The following is a 20,915-nucleotide window of genomic DNA, read 5'->3' on the forward strand; positions in this document are numbered from 1 at the left end:
AACAGCCAGGGCATGTGTCGAAACTAAACAAATAGCATGAAACATATTTTTCATTTTTAAAAACCTAAATAGAAATACAGATATTCTGAAACAACTGTTTGGCCATTTATGATGTTAAATGGTTTCATCTTTGATATCACCTGCAATGTCTTTCCCCACTTGTCTACACATGATTTTCTTTTTGTTTCCTTGTTAATCCACTGTGATCCATCCTGATTCCTGCAGCTCTGGGTATTCTACGTTGGCAGCCTCACTTGGAGACAATGTCACCATCACATGCATCATAAGTCATTTGGTAACATATGTCTCTTTGGAGAAGGATGGAAGGGTCATAGGCTTCTCCAGAGATCATTTTGGACAACACGTTATTTTCCATATCATTATTACGACCAGAACGGATGCAGGGATCTACAAATGCTTGTACAATTTTGGTGGGATCAGGCAAGTCACAGATCCATTTGAGCTGCTGATAAGAGGTAAGAGACTCTGCTCAGCATCCCAGAAGAGCATCCTGAGGCCGTTCACTAGTTCCTGACCCTGCTTTGATGAGTTGCACAAAGGGGACAATGGATTATATAGCATTAGGTTCAGCTGTTACTGTACCATTAAAACATCTCAAATTGTGGAGAGCCAGTGTGGTATAGTGGTTAAGAGCAGTGGACTCGTAATCTGGTGAACTGGGTTCGCTTTCCCGTTCCTCCACATGCAGCTGCTGGGTAACCTTGGGCTAGTCACACTTCTCTGAAGTCTCTCAACCTCACTCACCTCACAGAGTGTTTGTTGTGGGGGAGGAAGGGAAAGGTGATTGTTAACCACTTTAAGACTCCTTAAGGGGAGTGGATAGTGTTCTCGAAGCTACCAGCATGAGTTTGACCAAACTGCGGGAGGCAGTGGAAGACAGGAGTGCCTGGCGTGCTCTGGTCCATGGGGTCACGAAGAGTCGGACACGACTAAACAACTAAACAACAACAACAACAACAACAACGGGAGTGAAAGGCGGGATATCAAGTCCAAACTACTACTACTACTACTACTATTCTTCTTCTTCTTCTTCTTCTTCTTCTTCTTCTTCTTCTTCTTCTTCTTCTTCTTCTTGCAAAAGTGCATCAATCCCGCTCCTGCTCCAATAATGATGATCCTGTGTAGCTGAGCACAACCAATCCCATTAATGCAAGATTGAAGGACATGGGAGTTTCGCGATGAATAGTGTTCAGATGAGTGATGTCTCACCCAATAACGCAGGTAGAGGCAGCCTATCTCATTTCACCACCTGAGACAAAATGGAAATGTGGCGCTCTCTTGCTGAAGCTACCCTGAAGCTTCCTTTCCCTGGGTTGTGTGGCCGGGTCTGTGAATCAGCAATGATGATAGCGGGTTCCATCGAGGTCTTGAGAGCTTTTGCAAGAAGTCACAGAGCTCATGGATCTCGCAAGATTTTGGTGTACCACCACTTCTCTGCCAGTGGGAGGGTGTCCCTGGGAGGGCTGCTTCTTGGGGTTTCGCTGCCCAAGGCAGCTGCCTCAGCCTTCCTCATTGGTGGACAGGCGCTGAGTGCAAGATTAAAGGACATGGGAGCTAAATCACAAATAACATTCAGAGGAGTATAATCTAAGAGTTATTAATTGCACCCGATGAAATTTGTAGAAATTCTTCTTCTTTCTCTGTAGAAGGGAAACAGGGTTTACTGGCAACACTTAATTTCCAAAGAGCGAGATGTTGGGATTTATTCATTAATATTAATTCTTTCAATTTATATCCCAACCATCTTCCTAAAGAAGCCCAAGGCAGAATTTGAACATGTCTGGAAGCAGTGCCATCTTGGCTGCAAACCGTCCTTCTTAAGGGCCTTCAATGTCTGTTGTATTTCTTTGCTCAGATCCCAGCTTCCCCAAACCAGTCCTCTCTCTGGAACCTATGGAAGAAATCACCATTGGACAGAGAGTAACTATGCGTTGTGGAACTCAGGGAGAAGTGAAAAGGTTTTATCTGCTAAAGGATAACTTTCAGGATTGGTCAATACACAGTGACATGAACATGTTCACCATCAGTGATGTGAGCAATAAGGATGCAGGAAGATACAGCTGCAGTTACACCTCAGTGAGGCAACCATATCTCCTGTCTGAGCCAAGTAACCCTGTGGAGTTGTTGTTAACAGGTAAAGAGGCTAACTCCACTTGCACTCATCTCAACCTCAAGCCTTAAGTTTTGGAGTTTAGCTGGAGAGTTTGCTTGGTTTTTAGAATATAACTGGGGAGCTCTTTGGAGAGGACAACTGTAGGGAGCGATCAGTCGGGTGTTTTTGTGTGTGTGTGTGTGTGTGTGTGTGTGTGTGTTTGAGGAGCCAGTTCTGCATTGGAGAACTTTAGGGAAGTTTTTAATATGTGACATTTTAGTGTATCTTTCATCTTTGTTGGAAGCCGCCCAGAGTGGCTGGGGAAACCCAGCCAGAAGGGCGGGGTACAAATAATAAATTATTATTATTATTATTATTATTATTATTGTTAAGGAAATGAGGAATAATTTACATACTCCTAACATGCTGTGTGAGAGAAAGAGAGAGAGGGGACACCTGCCGAGTTTCAGAGGGATCATGTTGCATAAACCGAGTGTTGTGGAGTCTTTGGGCTGGAGTACAGTAACAAAAGGAAACAAGAAAAACTTCCCAGAAAAGCTGGGCTGAGGGCAATGATCATGGCTGAGTTGTAATTTTCTTGGGACTGCAGACATTTGCATGGAAGATAATTCTGGCTGATGAATGCATGAGCCATTACAACAATCCCTAATCCCTGCTTTACAGCAAAGAAGCTAAACCCCTAATGCAGGTCCCTGCCATGTGGAAGAGGACAAGACCCAGACCTACAGTGGTTGGCACCTCACTTTCTGTTTCCTTTTCTGCCCAGATCCACAGTTACTCAGACCTACCATCTCCATCTCACCAACGAGGCCTTTGAAGGTTGGGGAAAATATCAGAATCACGTGTGCCTTTCCAGAGACACCTGCCTTGGCCTATCTCCATAAGGCTGGAGAGTCAACAAAAATGGTCCAGGATTCCAATGCACGTGTGACCGAATTTTACCTCAGGAAAATTACTTTGGAGGACAAAGGAAACTATTGCTGCAGCTGGGCGCAATCAAGAAGTCCATTTCTGGTGTCAAAATGCAGCAATTGGGTGGAGCTTTTGATATCAGGTACAGTATTTGTTTTACTGTTTTTCTCCTTCTCACTACAGTGGTACCTCGGGTTACAAACACATTGGGTTACAAAACTTCAGGTTACAGACTCTGCCAATCCAGAAGTAGTACCTCAGGTTAAGAACTTTACCTCAGGATGAGAACAGAAATCGTGCTGCGGCAGCGGGAGGCCCCATTAGCTGAAGTGGTACCTCAGGTTAAGAACGGTTTCAGGTTAAGAACGGACCTCCGGAATGAATTAAGTGTGTAACCAGAGGTACCACTGCACTTTGCTTGGGTTTTTTTGGGGGGTTTTAACCAAAAAGCAGGCATGTCTTGCATTATATTAAAGTTGCTGCAAGCGAAATCCCTGATCTGGACCTTGCGTAGAGTAGAAATGAATTTGCTCTCAAACAGAAGAATGAATTTCAAAACTTTCCAGGAAAAATAGTTACAAATAGCTGCAAATAAGTAAGTACAAATAAAATAGTTACAGACATTGCAAGATACAAAGGAACACATTGCTCTGAAACATGCAAACAATGCAGCCTCGTCTGTAAATCCTTAATGCAGGTCAATAAACTTTCCTCTCTCTGCTGTGTGTGTGTGTGTGTGAGAGATCCTAAGCAACTTTCTTCTTCCATCTTCATGGAACTTAGCCACTATTGTTGTTTTTGCTGATCCATCACAGACAAAGAAGCTGAGTTCTCAGGCTTTGCCTTCTGTGAGAGCTCTTGGGTTTCCAGCAATGTTAGCTTAAAGAAACTGAAACATCTAGCCTTTTCTGCTGTGTTTGCTAGAGTGAAACCTAATGCCAATCTCTCTGCATAGCATTTTAAATATAATGCATTCAAACACTATATGAATATTAAACACATCTTTAAACTATGGTTGGCCAGTGGTGTACTGAGAAAGCCCCATGCCACTAGATCTCTCTCAATCAGCACCCCCCCCCCAAATCTTGGCTATCCAGAAATTGTTGGACAACAATTTCCATCTTCCTTTACAGTTGACTGTGCCAATCAGGGCTGGCATTAGAGTTAGGCATTGCTGGGCACATGCTGAGGCCCACACCTCTGCAGAGGACCCATTGAATGCCAGTTTGTATTTATAGTACAAAAAGTGTAGAAGTGCAGAGATATTTCCTATTCTACTTAATTCAAGAGGGTTCTGGAAGCTGTGTTAAAGAAGCAAGCAGAAGGTTCATGGTGTCTAGGTTATTCCTTCAGAGAAGCTGAGTACAGCTGGTTTAAACTGGTTCTGTTATCTCTTCTGTCAAGGTCATGCTGGCTGTAATAATGGGCCAGAAGGAGCCTGAGTTTCACACGTTCTCTTTCTTCTCTTTCTTCTCCTTCTGGTGTGGTGTTCTTTACTTAATATGCTTAGTGTTAAGGTTTAGACTTATTATAAGTTATTCCAAATTTAAGTCTGTTGCAACTGGATTTCTTATGGACAGTGCCAGTCCTGAATGTATTGAATTTGTAACCATTATGCTCATTTGCCTTCAGTAGCAGTAAAGCTCTGCTGGATGAAATATAATTGTCTCTGGTCTATTTTTTTTTTGGGGGGGGGAATCCTGCAACGTGCTTAGGTTTTTACTCTGCTAACTATACATTGGAATCTATTCTGGATCAATATTGAGTAGAATTTCCACGACACCGACAGCTCCTGGAGCCTCCTGTCCTGGAGCCTCCTGTTCTTGTCACTGTATGGTTCACCTTCCTTCTCTGAGCCTGCAAGCAGTGCCAAGAGCGATTAGAGGGAGCAGCTGCCTTAAGCTGCCTTCTGTTTCCCCTCTGGGTGTCTGTGTCAGCTGGGTCAAGAGTGGGAAGGCATGTGAATGGGCAGAGGGGCTGCAAGCAAGGAGGAGATAGATCCCTTCCGCAAGTGAGCTCACTTGTGGTCCTCTTGCCCAAGGGTCCTCCAGCAGCTCAGAGCAATCTCTGAATGTGATGGTGGTGGAGGCTTGAGTGGGAGGCTCTCAAGGATGCAGCCTCTTCCCTCTTCTTTAACTGCTTTTTTTTTTTTAAACAGATGATGCTCCAATCAGTCCAGATCTCTCGGTAACATATCTGGTTCTGCTCTTCCTCTTTCTATCAGCTGGGGCCTTTCTTTGTTACAAAATAGGAGTGTGTGAGTATGACCCAGGCGAGAAGGGGATTTAAAAGCTCTTGGCCATAAATTCTCTGGGTGGTCTGAGGTTCCTAGTGATATCTTGCCTAGTCCTTCATCCTATCCATCTGTTTGCCGGGATAGGAAAGCTGCAGCCCTCCAGATACTGTGGACTAAACTTATCTTCATCCCTGACTACTGATTATGTCCGCTGGGGCTGATAAAGTACAAAAGGAGTATCAGGAGGGCCACAGGTTTCTCATCCCTGACCTAGTAAGTTTGGGAAAGTGTCGGGGTGGGGAAAGAGGAAGAGAGAAACTGGTGGAAAATAGTCCCTGTGCTCAATTTCTTTTTGCAAAACTCTTAAAATAAATTCTAGGTGCCTCCCATGAATTGTCTGAAAAAGGAAACACCTAGCACATTCTGAATTGAGATAGGTTGTTTTGGTTATTTATGGGTTTGAGAGAGCACCATCTTCCAATTGATTTGTCTTCTTCTTCTTTTACAGTAGTAAGACAAAACAGGTAAGTGATCTCAACTGTTCCTCTTACACTGCACTGGATTGAAGGATGCTGGAATGTTGTTCTGAGCTTGCGAGAGAAAGAGTTTTCAGAATGCAGAACAATTGCTATTATTTGCACTCCATCTGAATGCCACATAGGGAGGTACAGTACTTGAGTGCAGAGGTTTCCTGCTGGGGTCTAGGTGGAGAGTGGGGCCTCCTGAGTTCCCTTATAGGTAAAGGGACCCCTGACCATTAAGTTCAGTCGTGGCCGACTCTGGGGTTGCGGTGCTCATCTCGCTTTACTGGCTGAGGGAGCCAGTGTTTGTCCACAGACAGCTTCCGGGTCATGTGGCCAGCATGACTAAGCTGCTTCTGGCGAACCAGAGCAGTGCACAGAAATGCTTTTTACCTTCCCGCTGGAGTGGTACCTATTTATCTACTTGTACTTTGACATGCTTTCGAATTGCTAGGTTGGCAGGAGCAGGGACTGAGCAACGGGAGCTCACCCCATTGCGGGGATTCGAACTGCCAACCTTCTGATCGGCAAGTCCTAGGCTCTGTGGTTTAGACCACAGCGCCACCCGCGTCCCGAGTTCCCTTATACTTTGCATCAAATGCTATGTTAAGTGTGGCTTGTGAAATGTGAGCAACAACCTTCAGATTCTCCAGGACTGAGGTTGGTAGGTTAGCTTGGGGAAGTGAGAATAGGAAATACTGGGATCTAGGGTATTTTGGTTTCCTTTGGAAATGAGCAGGCTGAATTGTGTTAATGGCGTGTGCTTGGGACCCTGAATAACTACGTTTTCTTAAAGTCGGAAAATGCTTTCTGGTTTAGAGTGAAGGAATTAGTGAGTGAATAAAGACTGTAAGTACTGGGTGTCCAGATGATCCTTTGTAATAAGTTTTTCTTTGCCTCTCTTGGTTAGTGGTGAACACACCTTCATAGTATCGAGATCTAACAGGGTGGAAAATACGGACCGTAAGTAGCGTTGTTGGGGACAGGGCTTCTGTTCATGATACAACTTTAACAAATTGAATGATAAAGATCAGGCTTCCTCAACTTTGGCCCTCCAGATGTTTTGAGACTACAATTCCCATCATCCCTGACCACTAGTCCTGCTAGCTAGGGATCATGGGAGTTGTAGGCCAAAAACATCTGGAGGGCCAAGGTTGAGGAAGCTTGATAAAGATACTCAAAACATCAGAGTTGACTGTGCACCATTTATTGGGGCTCAGGAGGGACAAAGTTGACTGTCATATATTGACTCTGGACTCACCAATATTGACCCACCAATCTTAGACCTGAACATCAAAGCTGGTAAGGCCTCTGCTATTGTACTGTTGCCAGGACTTGCCTCCAAAGGTGAACAGCAGATAGCAAGATGTGCTTGATGTGGTGATGGGGGCACTAAGTAACTTGTCTCTTGATTATCCTGCACTGGTACTTGAATACTTCTTACTCTTTGTCCATTGTTCTGTGTGAACAAATGACCATGGTTACTGATGTTTTTCATTTCTCTTAATTCCCTTTAACAAGCAAGTTATAGCACACTGAATCTCGTTAATGCCAATTCCCTTAAATAAAGCAAGGTGTAAATGGTTATTCTAAATATAACTAGTGCATACTCTGGTTATCTCCCGCTTGGACTACTGCAATGCACTCTACGTGGGGCTACCTTTGAAGGTGACCTGGAAACTACAACTAATCCAGAATGCGGCAGCTAGGCTGGTGACTGGGAGCGGCTGCCGAGACCACATAACACCGGTCCTGAAAGACCTATATTGGCTCCCAGTACGTTTCCGAGCACAATTCAAAGTGTTGGTGCTGACCTTTAAAGCCCTGAACAGCCTTGGCCCAGTATACCTGAAGGAGCGTCTCCACCCCCATCGTTCAGCCTGGACACTGAGGTCCAGTGCCAAGGGCCTTCTGGCAGTTCCCTCGCTGCAAGAAGGGAACCAGGCAGAGGGCCTTCTTGGTAGTGGCGCCCACCTGGTGGAACACTCTCCCATCAGATGTCAAGGAAATAAACAACTATCTGACTTTTAGAAGACATCTGAAGGCTGCCCTGTTTAGGGAAGCTTTTAATATTTGATAAATTATTGTATTTAATATTTTCCTGAAAGCTGCCCAGAGTGGCTAGGGAAACCCAGCCAGATGGATGGGGTATAAATAATAAATTAGTATTATTATATTATATAAATTATTTTCCCCCATTGCTTTAAGATTTGTGGCATGCAGTTGACTCCAGTACACACCCCCTAAGTAAGAGTCTTTGAATATGCACATAAGTTACAAATTCAAGTGTTCAGAAAACATAAGCGGGTCTGGTAACACCATGCTTCTATTTCTATACTCTTGCACTTCTATACTCAGCCATCTAGCTAACAGTATGTTCATCCCCTGCACAAAACTGAGAGTCAGACACAAGCGGACTGTAGCAGTACTGAGATGTCCATCCATGCATTCACTTATTCTTGCCTACTTCTGCTGTTTGTTCTTGTTTGTCTTGTCTTAGAGTCACACCTACAGCATAACAGAATTGCTTCTTATGTTCTAGTAGCCAGTTAGTCCCAGCAAGAGACAACTGTTCTTGCAAGTGGCATCATTATATATATTTTCAATTCCATGTTTACGTCAAAGTTAGGAGAGATGATGGCAGGGAAGCAGGACCTAGAAGTCATGCAGAAATTTCCTCAGAAGAACTTCAAGAACGGGCTGTGTATGCGAACCTTCCCACTTACAATACGGATTATCAAAATGTGACGCAGCAGCCTCTGCAGCAGGAGAAAGGCCAACTATCACAGGAAAACCAAGCAAGCGGGTCCCTTGCCGAAAGGTCCTCTCCACAATTTCACAGCATGAGAAATGAACGGCAGACAGTATCAGGTCAGAACACCCTACGTGGAGGTCCCACTGAGCTCACTGCCATCCCATGAGTAAGTTCATTGTCCTTGACTCTTACAAATTGGTTTCAATCATCTTTGGCAAATGTGTAAGTGCTTGAATCAATGTGTACATACAGTGGTACCTCAGGTTAAGTACTTAATTCGTTCTGGAGGTCCGTTCTTAACCTGAAACTGTTCTTAACCTGAGGTACCACTTTAGCTAATGGGGCCTCCTGCTGCCGCCGCGCTGCCGGAGCACGATTTCTGTTCTCATCCTGAAGCAAAGCTCTTAACCTGAAGCACTATTTCTGGGTTAGTGGAGTCTGTAACCTGAAGCGTATGTAACCTGAAGCATGTGTAACCCGAGGTACCACTGTACAGGATTTTTCAAGGTAGCATCTTGGGAGGTTCCCTACAAGGACTTGGGTTGGTTGGATGCTGTGGTCGTCTTAACTAACTCAGCCCTTCACCTTTTACATTTCAAAGTGGGAAGAACGTATGTAGCAAGGAGCCAACAGTACTGGGGTTGTTGCTGCCCTTGGAGTTTAGAAACCTGAGAAATACTTGCCCCCTTCCTCTCCCTTGAATGGAATGGAAGTAAGGAATGCTGGAATCTGAGCAAAAATGCGAAATCATTAGACGATTATCTGAGCGACACTCAGTACTGTGTCTGTGATGTTTGGGGCACACGCCGGGCTCTCCCTATTAGCTTCCTCCCCAGAACTTACCTAGTTTTCAGTATAATGTCCACCTATTTATGCCTGTAGTGCTTGTTATGTGAGTAGGTGAGTGAATGGCTGGTGTTCCCATTTTCTTATAACGGAGGCAGTCACTCCCAGACCTCTCTCCCCTTCATTGTGACATCATCTCTTCTTCCTCTCTCTCCTTTTCCAGGAACAGAACTTCAAGAGCACAAGACAGAAGGAAAGAGAGGAAGAAAGAGAGAAAGAAAGAAAGAAAAAGTTATGTCCACTCACCAGTTAACTGCTGAAATCAATGGGGATAATAATAATAATAATAATAATAATAATAATAATAATAATAATAATATATTTATACCCTGCCCATCTGGCTGAGTTTCCCCAGCCACTCTGGGCGGCTCCCAATCAAGTGTTAAAAACAATACAGAGTTAAATATTAAAAACTTCCCTGAACAGGGCTGCCTTTAGATGTCTTTTAAAGATAGGATAGCTGCTTATTTCCTTCACATATGTCATACTGTAGAATCAGGCCCATGCAGCTTGTTTGAGACCCATCATGTTCCCCTTTATTTCTGCTCTCTTTCTACCAGAGAGAGGTTCCATTTAAGGTTTGGGACATTTTTTGGGTTACAAGCCAAACTTTAATTTCTTCAAAAAATAAATTAATTAATTAACTTTCCAATATTGTTCCAATTGCAGCCTCCTTATAACAATACCAATTTTATTCAATTAATACAATTATTAGTGCCAATTATTAAAATGTCAAATTATACAATTTCATTAAACTGGCCCCCTCGCATGCTAGAGTTGATGAGTTCATTCTTCTACATTTTTTTCTGCGTTCAAAAATTTCAATAATTTCCATTCCTTTCCATTCAGTTATAATTATCCCTTATATAAAGGCTACAATCTTGTGGTTTCTATTCGTGTTGGTATATTAGATAATTTACAAAGTGCTAAACCGCCAGGCAAATGTCCAGCCTAATTTTCATATTCCCCACCTGCTCCCCATCCTTTGCTTTGTGTAAGATATTTAAAGTTTAAAAGTTATGGATAACATTTTTGTGATGTTTGGCTGGTCCCAATAAAGATTTTGTCCAGTTTGTGGATTTTGACTATATATAGTTTTAATTCTTTTAATGATTGCTTCCCCCTCCTATGTTTTTAGCTGTTCTTATTTTTATCTGTAAGCTGCCTTGAGCCATTGCCATATTATATTTATATAAATAAATATAATAATAGCAACTAATCCTATTTTGCATTTTTTCAAATGGAACAAGATGGTTCCTTTTGATGTTTCTGTGTGCATACATGAACTTTATTCGTGCATATCTTTTCTAGCATAGTACTTAAATCTGTATTTTGTGCATTCCTACCAATTTATGCTTTGCAAAAAAATAAAAATAAAATATTTAGTGCATAAGTAGACTTTGTACATGAAGCAATATCTGACCGCCAGAGATGTTTAAAGCAGATTGAGAATCTCCGAGAGTCATGAGGTATTGGGTGTGTCAGAGATGCTGCTCCCCTCAGTTTCCTGTAGCTTTCAGATGTAATCTGGGCTGGCACACAGAAAACAGCACTAAACTGCAAGGGTTGAGGACCTTCGAGCTGGAACCGGATCTTGTGGACACTAATGGTGATCTGCCATGACGCCTGTGCTCTCCATCATCTTATATTGGTGAGAATCACAAAGGCCCAGCTATTGATTAAAAGGAGTTAGAAAGCTTTTGCATGAGGTTTCTGATATAAAGGAGCTGGAAAGAAGGACAGTTAGTTGGTGGAAGCTAGATGTCTGTGAGAAAGGGCTGGCGATGGTCCGAAATGAAAGGTTGGAATGGCAAGTTGGGCAGTCTTAAGCCAACCTGGAGAATTTCACATAAATCAGATGCTTGAAGGACGAGGATACTGGAAGTGAAAATATGCTGCAGAGCAGATCCATTGCAATCAAACCTGCTGCATCTGGAATTGAGGGTGGAGAGTGCAGCTGAATAGGACACAGCCGTGGGGAGCCTGAGGAAGGACCATACACTTTGGGCCTGCCCATTAAAAGCAAGTCTAGAGTGAGAGACTAGGGTGATGCCTGCTGTTTCCATGAACCCTTCTCGTTGTGAGACTTTTGTGGGTTAGCTGAGAGTTTCTTGGGCCCTGGGAGAGAGCCCGGAGGCTGAGAGGGATGATGAGTGTGTGTGTGTGTGTGTGTGTGTGTGTGTGCGCGCGCCCGCAAATTTGTATCAATGTAACATTTTAATATGTAACTGTATTTTTGTAATATTTTGTTTGAATTGTTTGTTGTTTAGTTTTCTGTACACTGTTTAGACATATTTTTAATATATTAAGTGGGATAGAGATTAAATAATCGATCAATCAATCAGTCAGTGGGCTTACATTTGGCATTAGTACCGTAACTTGGGCCCATTGTTTTTGATGGGTCTGCTGCGAGTATGACTTTATTAGATAGGACTCTGTGTGTTTTGGGGAGGGTGGTTGGAGAGGTGGGTGCTGTGGTCTGGTAAAGAGCTTGCTGCAAGGCCTGCTTAGTATTTTCCATAGATTTTCCATATCTTGTTTCTGTTTATGTCTGATGGGGATAGCTTTTTTCCCCTATCACAGGAGAGGTTCTGTAGCTATGATATAATTACACTGGGGTTAAAGCATTATTCTTACCATTTGCTTTGTTTTGTTCATTAATCGTATGTATTGGTTGTGCTGCATATCTTAATTTGTTGGATGAAGGGTCGCTAAGAAGCTTCTACGTGAGCTGACAAACGTGTGGCGCACGAGGCATTTTGGTAGATTAGCCCTCCAGCAGGCTTGGCCCCCTGATAATCGACGAGAAGACAGGCTGGTAATACTCAGTGCCAAGCCAAAACTCACTTAACATCTGTAATCAATAAAGATGTGGCCTAACTGAACCCAATAATATTGTCTGTGCTCCTTTCATTGTTTGTTTGCATAGTATTATAAGGGGGGTGGGTCACATCATCTGAGCACATAAATGGAAAATTTGGCCTTGTGGTGGTATGTCCTCTCTACTTGTTTACAGTGGTATCTCGGGTTACATACGCTTCAGGTTACATATGCTTCAGGTTACAGACTCCGCTAACCCAGAAATAGTACCTCGGGTAAAGAAATTTGCTTCAGGATGAGAACAGAAATCATGCTCCGGCAGTGCGGCAGCAGCAGGAGGCCCCATTAGCTAAAGTGGTGCTTCAGGTTAAGAACAGTTTCAGGTTAAGAATGGACCTCCAGAAGGAATTAAGTACATAACCCGAGGTACCACTGTATAAGCTTCCCCAGAGCAGAAAGACAGGATGGGTCAGGGGAGTTGAGGGAAACATGAAAGAACCTTTCCCCCTTTTCTTCTTCTTTCTGTTTTTGACTAGAGCACAGAGTAAACACACAGAAACATACACAAAGCATAATGAAGGGGGGGGGGCGCAGATCTTAACATGTGGAATCAAGTAGATCTGCTTTGAGCTGAAGCAGGAAACAAATTGGAACCTTGGCAGGAAGGGGAGGGTGAAATTATCAGATGAAGCTTTAGTGTTTTCTTCCTTTGAGCTGCAGAGGGAGCTGCTAAACCAGCTTGGAGGCCTCTTACATCTGGGAAAGAAACCTTATTTCAAACTCTTAGAAGAGGGAGTGAGAATTGCTTTTAAAAAAGGGTGAATAATTATGTGAAAAAATAAATGGGCATGATTTCCCCCCATGAACAGGGAAATAAGCAATATTTCCCATAAGATATACACCACCAATATTCCCTAAGGGCTAGGGTATTTTTTTTAAAAAGAAAACACTGAAGCTACTGTAATGGAAAGCAAAATATTCTAAGCACGTGTTTTTTTAAAGCCAGTTTCCTGCTTTTAAGGTTGGGGACATGCTTAACTGATACGGACAATGTCAACTCATGTCTCAGAAGCAAGAGTGGTTGGGGGGACAGGACTGCATTTCGATTGTCGAAGATTTCAGTGCCATGAACACCACATTCTTCCACCTCATTGCAAAGAGAAACAGGATAAATTATGCACAGCAAGCAAATATATACAAAGTTGCAAATATATATCGATTTGCAATTGTGGGCATCCCTTAGTTACTGTTGTCAGGCATGGTTTGCTGCCGGGGGGGGGGGAGGATGCCCTTTGGTCTGACGAATACATTGGAGTGAATGTTTGGATTTGCATTTGATATCCCGCTTTATCACCACCCGAAGGAGTCTCAAAGCGGCTAACATTCTCCTTTCCCTTCCTCCCCCACAACAAACACTCTGTGAGGTGAGTGAGGCTGAGAGACTTCAGAGAAGTGTGACTAGCCCAAGGTCACCCAGCAGCTGCATGTGGGGGAGTGGAGACGCGAACCCAGTTCCCCAGATTACGAATCTACCACTCTTGACCACTACACCACACTGGCTCTCACTGTGAATGTTGGCCAGTAGGGACACTGTGTGCCTGTCAGACTCCTAAGACCAAAGCCCATGCAGTGAGGAGGGAGGAATCTTAGCAAACCTTGCGGTGTGCGGCTGTTAACTTGCCCAGGTGATGTGGCTAGAAATTACCTTCCTCTGTTAATGAACATCTGCCCAGACTTAATTTGGTTACATTGGTTGAATCTGACTAGTTACAGTGGTACCTTGGGTTACATACTCTTCAGGTTACTTACGCTTCAGGTTACAGACTCCGCTAACCCAGAAATAGTACCTCGGGTTAAGAACTTTGCTTCAGGATGAGAACAGAAATTGTGCTCCGGCAGTGTGGCAGCAGCAGGAGGCCCCATTAGCTAAAGTGGTGCTTCAGGTTAAGAACAGTTTCAGGTTAAGAACGGACCTCCGGAATGAATTAAGTACTTAACCCGAGGTACCACTGTACTTTGTTTTGCAGATCCTCAGGTTTATGCACATTTGGTTGTCTTGACTCTTCTTCCTGGTCTGCTGGCAAATGGAAACACACCTCTTTAAATGAAAATAGGTGACAAAATGAATTGGAAGTCATTTCCCCCTCTCTTTGTGATTTTTTGCAACCAATAAAAATCCCTTTGATTCCCAAAGCTACACTGTAATCCAAGAATAGGTATTTGAAACTATGTTGGTAAAGAAATGGAAAAGAATCACAAATGTAACTTACATTGTTTTTTAGTTTGAAAAGTAACAGATGCAAATCACAGATGTAACTTTATTTGCCAAGCTGATAGGCACTGTAAACCCTTCAGGGAAACATTGAAACACATCTTTCTCTTGCTCAACCTCTGGAATCATGAACTGCCAGACTCCTAATCTGCCTTCAGAAAACTTGTACAGTGGTACAAGAGTCTGACAGTTTGTTATGGCAATGCAGGTCAAAAACATTGCTCTCTGGACATCCTGTTTTGCAGTGAACCCGGCAAGTCTCCCTCTTGGCTGCTCCGGTGTCCAGGAGGGGTTCCAGATTAATGGGGGGTAAGGGGCATGCCTCCCCATATCTTTCAAGGGTGTCGAAAGGGCACAACCTGCGGTTGTCCATTGATGCCTTTTTTGTTTGCTTGTTTGTTTGTTTGTTTGTTTGTGGGAGGGGGTGGAAATCCCCTTGGCACCTGCTGAGGCTCACACCCCTGCAAAGGACCCATTGACAACTCCTGAAGCCTCTTGTCCTGGCCAGAAGCGAAGCTAGCTTTGCATCCGGGGCAGGGCTAGCCACCCGTGATGAGCGGCGAGTGTCCCAGGGGGGCGCCGCCTGTAGTGAGCATCCCAGGGGGGCGGCGCAGCGATGTCAACCCCCTCAGGGATGACATCCGGGGTGGGCCGCACCTGCCATACCCTACTTCCTCCACCGCTGTTCCTGGCTGCTCTTTCTTGTCACTGTATGGTTCACCCTCTTTCTCTGAGCATGCAAGCGGTGGCAAGAGTGATTAGAGGGAGCAGCTGCCTTAACCTGCCTCTGGGTGTCTGTGTGGGCTGGGTCAAGATTGTAAGGGCATGTGAATGGGCAGAGGGACTGCAAGCAAGGAGAAGATCAATCCCTTCGGCAAGTGATCTCACTGACAGAATCTTCTTCAAGGGTTCTCCAAAAGCCCAGAACAATCACTGAATTTGGTGGTGGTGACAGCTTGAGCGGGAGCTTCTCAAGGAAGCAGCCTCTTCCCTCTCTTCTAACTGCTTGCCCCCCTTTTCTTCAGATGATGCTTCAATGAATCAAATAAGTAATTATGCTCAAATCAATCAAAGTCTTGTAGTCTCAGGAATACTTGTGGTTCTGGTCTTCCTTCTTCTTTCAGCTGGGGCCTTTTTTTGGTTCAAGGGGAAAAGCAACTGTACGTATGTCCTCCTGGTGAGAAGGTTCATAAGGGTCGTGTGGGAGGCCAAGGGGTCTTAGTAAAATCTAGATTTGTTTCCCTTACCGCAGGTGTACTGAAGCTCCCGGTCCAAGATTCTAGCACGCTGTGTGCTATTTTCCTGCAGGTGGCCAGGAGGGAGGAAAATGGGGGCGGAGGGTGGGGTGGAAGAAAGAGAAGGGAAAGGTAGTGACTTCACGAAAAACTTCTGGCTCTGGTCCCACTCACTGATGGTATGTGGTTCTCACAGATTATTCCTGAGGCAATGTGGCCCTTAAGTAGGACATTGTGGGGGAATGGAGGGGAAGCTAAAAGATGAGAAGGTTCGTCATGGGAGGAGAGGTCCTCAGAACAGGATCTTTCCAAGTCAAATCTGTACCCCGTGAATTTTGCAAAAGCAATATACCCCTATATTCTGAATTAAGAGGAGTTGGTTTTGTTCATCACTTGTATGTTTATGGGCTTGGGAAAGGGCTTTCTTCCCATTGATTCTCATATATTTTTTTAAGCAATATGACAAGCAACACAAAGCAGGTAAGAGATCACAGCTCTTCACTTCACACTGCACTTGATGCTGAAAAAATGATACTGATCTTGAAGTGAAGAAGGTTTTTCTTTGGATTAGGCCAGGTTGCAGAGCAACCAAGGATCATTGAATCTGTCCTTTTTGGTTTCTCTCCATTTCTCCTTTTTCCAATTCAGTTCTTCACATTTCCACATTGGCTTGTGACTGTCCTCACGAAAATTCACTAGCATTTAAGCTGCCTGTGTTTGTCTGCAATTTTGCCTACTAAAAACGTTTATTCAACTCCCCTCCAACGCAATTCATTACAGTGGTACCTCTGGATACCACCCTAAGGTCTAGGTCAGGGGTTGTCAACCTGGTTCCTACCACCCACTAGTGGGCGTTTCAGGATTCTAGGCGGGCGGTGGGGGTTCTACGGCACAAGCTGAATCCTCCTTCCATCAAGCACAGGTGGGCGGTAAGAAAATTTTACCATCAAGAAAGATGCATTAGTGGGCAGTAGGTATAAAAAGGTTGACTATCCCTGGTCTAGGTAGAGACTGGCTGGAGAGCCATGACCCTTAAGTTCCTTTACAAGTGCATCTTATTCTAAGTATGGTTTGTGACATCTGAGCAAAGGACTGCTAGATTCTCCAGGAATGAGGTTGGTTGGTTAGACTTTGGAAGATGGGACTCTTGTAAAGTGGTACCTCGGGTTAAGTACATAATTCGTTCCGGAGGTCCGTTCTTAACCTGAAACTGTTCTTAACCTGAAGCACCACTTTAGCTAATGGGGCCTCCTGCTGCCGCCACACCACCAGAGCACGATTTCTGTTCTCACCCTGAAGCAAAGTTCTTAACCTGGAGCACTATTTCTGGGTTAGAGGAGTCTGTAACCTGAAGCATATGTAACCTGAAGTGTATGTAACCCAAGGTACCACTGTATTCTCTGGGAGAAAAGCGATGCGAAGTGGGTCTTTTAAAGTCACACAAAGAACTCCTTATTAAATTTAATTTTAAATTTTAGATGATTTGTGTGTGCATGAAATTTTGTCCAGTTTGGCTTTTTAATTCTTTGTAGTAGTAATATTAGTACAACAACAAGAACAACAACAACAACAACAACAATAATAGAAGATTTATTATTTCTACCCCGCCCATCTGGCTGGGTTTCCCCAGCCACTCCGTTTGGCTTTTATAATTGCCTCTCTTCTTCTTGTGTTGACAGTTTATGCTGAGAACCAGCATTACTGACTTGTATTGGAAAAGGGACAATGGCTTTTGACCATCAGTGTAGGGCAGATTTAGTGAAAAAAGACTGTAAGGACTGGGGATTTAAATGATATTTTATAGTAAGTTTTTTTCTTTCGTCCCTTCATTAGTGATGAACCATCCTTCAGAGTAATGAAGAGGCACCGGGTGTCAACTCTTGCCAGTAAGTAACTGAGTCGCCTGGGTGGGGGGGTAAGAATTGCTATGTGTAGTAGATAGAATCTAGTAAGTAAATGACATTTTTGGAGGATGGGATTGATTTAGAAGTGAAGTATCTTCCATTTCACACTGTCAGTGCAAAGGATATTGCTCCCTGTGTGTTTGAATGTTATAGATGTTCCAGATGTTTCAACCTCCTCACACTTATTAATATGGGATGCACATCACTACAGGACTGAAGGGTTTAATTTGCTTTCCCCAGCAATTAGGATGTTTAAGTTCAAAGGCTCAAACAGTAAAAATTGCATGTAAGAGAACAAACTTGAAGATGAACTAGAAAGGTTTTCAAAGTTCTAGTCTAAAGTGAACTTAATTCACATTCAATTTACCTGGCTATTATGGGGAACTACTTTCAGGTGAGGAGGGACGCAGGTGGCGCTGTGGTCTAAACCACCGAGCCTCTTGGGCTTGCCAATCAGAAGTTCGGTGGTTTGAATCCCCACAGCGGGGTGAGCTCCCGTTGCTCAGTCCCAGCTCCTGCCAACCTAGCAGTTTGAAAGCACATAAAAGTACAAGTAGATAAATAGGAACCGCTCTGGGGGGAAGGTAAACGGCATTTCCATGCGCTGCTCTGGTTTCAGTGCTTCATTGCGCCAGAAGTGGCTTTAGTCATGCTGGCACATAACCCAGAAAAACTGTCTGCAGACAAACACCGGCTCCCTTGGCCTGTAAAGTGAGATGAGCTCCACAACCCCAGAGTCGTCTGCGACTGGACTTAACTGTCAGGGGTCCTTTACCTTTACTTTCAGGTGAGGTTCAGAGACTTTTGAACTAATTCAGTGAATTTCATTAAGCCAGACTAGTTCATTCCAAGCAGTGAGCCGGGCTAGCTTAATGTTTTGAAAACTCACACCGAATATCTTTCATCCGCAGGCACCTTAGCAGTTGGACAAACCCGGATACATAAACAAGTGAGTTTTTACTGAAGATTAGTGATTTTAAAAGTCCTAATGCATATGCTATCAAACTAAGGTTGCCAATGAAGTTCAAGCAGGAGCTGAACACGTGAACTTCTCAGCTCAAAAAGGAGCCCACTCCTCTGCCACACTTGAATTGGGCCTAGACTCAAACCCAATTGAATCTGGACACACAGCTAAAAATGGAAATTGTGCACTAGCAGCACAATCTGTTGCTAACCCTCCCTGCCCCCCCTTCACATGTAAGAAACGCAACACAACCCTTCGAATGTGGAGGCAGAATAAATAAACAATAACAAGCAGGGCTCAACATGGCTGCCCAAGTCGTGAACTTGACATAATGTGTCATTTCCTACTGGAATCATGGGAGTTGTAGTGTTCTGCACTCAGAGAAACTACAAAGTACAAATCTCACAATAATCTCAGGAAATGATGCTCCCAAATTAATCAAATCCCAAAGGAACCAGGAATCAGCCTTCTCCGTTGGTAACACTTAGGCTCTGCAATTGCGTCCTGAAGGAAATGCACCACACCCATTTACTGTTGGCTTTCCATAGGACAACAGATACTATTTTATCTCAGAGAGCTTGCGGGGGGTGGGGAGGGAGGGAGGGGGCTATCTGAGCCACTGTATCAAGAATTCGTCACTCCTCACCGTTGATTGTATTGTGGTTCAAGTTTTTTAGAATTGTCTGTGTTTCTGGTTTGTATATTATAAGACACATTGCAGGAGTTAGGTTTGGTGCTCAACAAATTCTGTTATAAAGATGGGATATACAGTAAGTGTTTTATAAATATGAAGTAGACTTAAATAATTGCAATTATAAATAAATAAATGTAAGTATGTGTGAGTGCATGCGTGTGTGTATAAGTAAGTTATTAAGCCAGTTATATTCCTGAAAAAATGGACACATTTGAGACAGCTTGGCTCCCAAACAAATCGGTTCCCGAACGCCGCAAACCTGGAAGTAAGTGTTCTAGTTTGTGAGCGTTTTTTGGAAGCCGAAATCTGACATGGCTTCTGATGCTTCCGATAGAGTTCAGGAAGCTCCTGCATCCAATCGGAAGACGCGCCTTGGTTTTCGAACCATTTCAGGAGTTGAACGTACTCCCAAAATTGATTAAGTTTGAGAACCAAGGTGCCACTGTGCTACTCTGCCACCGTGATGAATGCTTTTCATTTTCCTACAGCTTCCAAAGCACGATGCCCCAACTGAGACCGAAGACATCATCTATGCTGATCTGAAGAGGGAAGCCCCACATACTCAAGAGGAAGCCAAATCCTATGATGGCTCTGAGGACCTAGTCTATGCTGTAGTTTTCCAGCACAACTCAAAGGGAGTCCAGGCTCCGATGGAAGATGAATAACATGGATTTCTAATAATAAGGAGGATTATTTGAGGGCTGAGAGCTAGATTTCCAGGACTCCCTGGATTGGATTGGATCGGCCAGTGAATATCCCTGCATTCATTTCTAGCTTTGCTGTCTTTGAATATGGGTATAGTCAGCCTACACGTCTATATGCATATTTTTTGAGGAGACATTATGCCATACTAAAAGAGGATGCCCTACAGGTTTCTCAGTGTGGTGTGCGAGTGACTTTGTACTGGAGTGAGATTTTAAATTACAAACAAGGAATACAAGCAATATTTATTTTTTTACCTTTACTAGCAAATTTAGTGCTGGTTCAGCTGTCAGACCTGCCCTTACCTATTTTTTCTTTTTAAGGATTGTATAATATAATTTAGTGATTTAAACGTGCATTTACTGCTGTCTCCTTCTTTAAAAGAAGCCGCTGGTTGTTTGGTTGAGAAATAAGGCAGCTTTGTGACATCATGGGTACCAGGCAACAACACCATCCATAGCTGGCATTGGCTGAAATTGTGCTTTGATGTTTTGTTGTTGTTCTCTTCTGTTGAATGGAAATCTACATCTTTATTAAAAAATATTACAGCCATGACAGAAAGTTCCCTTTGTCTTCTTCCTTAATACATTACCTTCTTGATGAAGGCTACAGAATAACAGACCAGCTATTTCACTTTCAGGAATGGCACAAACTTATGCTTAGTTCAATACATACAACAGGAACAGAAGAAATGGCGGTTGAAAACTTCCACAGTCAGACCTTCTTGTCATGGTATACAGCTGGCAGCTCCTTCCTTCCTTCCTTCCTTCCTTCCTTCCTTCCTTCCTTCCTTCCTTCCTTCCTTCCTTCCTTCTTTTTTGGAGGGGGATGACGTTTGGGCAAACCTCAAGTTCAATCTTAACTGTTTGTCTTTTTGTTTTTTTTCACCGCTTCCACCTGTTCCAAAAATTCAGATAGAT

General features: G+C 43.6%; 1 protein-coding gene across 1 annotated transcript; it reads left to right on the top strand.

The window, feature by feature from the left end:
- The first annotated feature begins 1,708 nt into the window (after positions 1 to 1,708).
- LOC144325308 (uncharacterized) lies at positions 1,709 to 20,749 on the top strand. Its single transcript, XM_077918121.1, has 4 exons — positions 1,709 to 2,155; positions 2,901 to 2,953; positions 15,452 to 15,673; positions 19,782 to 20,749. The coding sequence occupies exons 1-4, from the start codon at positions 1,852 to 1,854 to the stop codon at positions 19,956 to 19,958; spliced, it is 756 nt and encodes a 251-aa protein (XP_077774247.1). The 5' UTR covers positions 1,709 to 1,851; the 3' UTR covers positions 19,959 to 20,749.
- Positions 20,750 to 20,915: the final 166 nt, after the last annotated feature.

Source organism: Podarcis muralis, chromosome 13, assembly GCF_964188315.1.
Source record: "Podarcis muralis chromosome 13, rPodMur119.hap1.1, whole genome shotgun sequence".
Lineage (NCBI taxonomy): Eukaryota > Metazoa > Chordata > Lepidosauria > Squamata > Lacertidae > Podarcis > Podarcis muralis.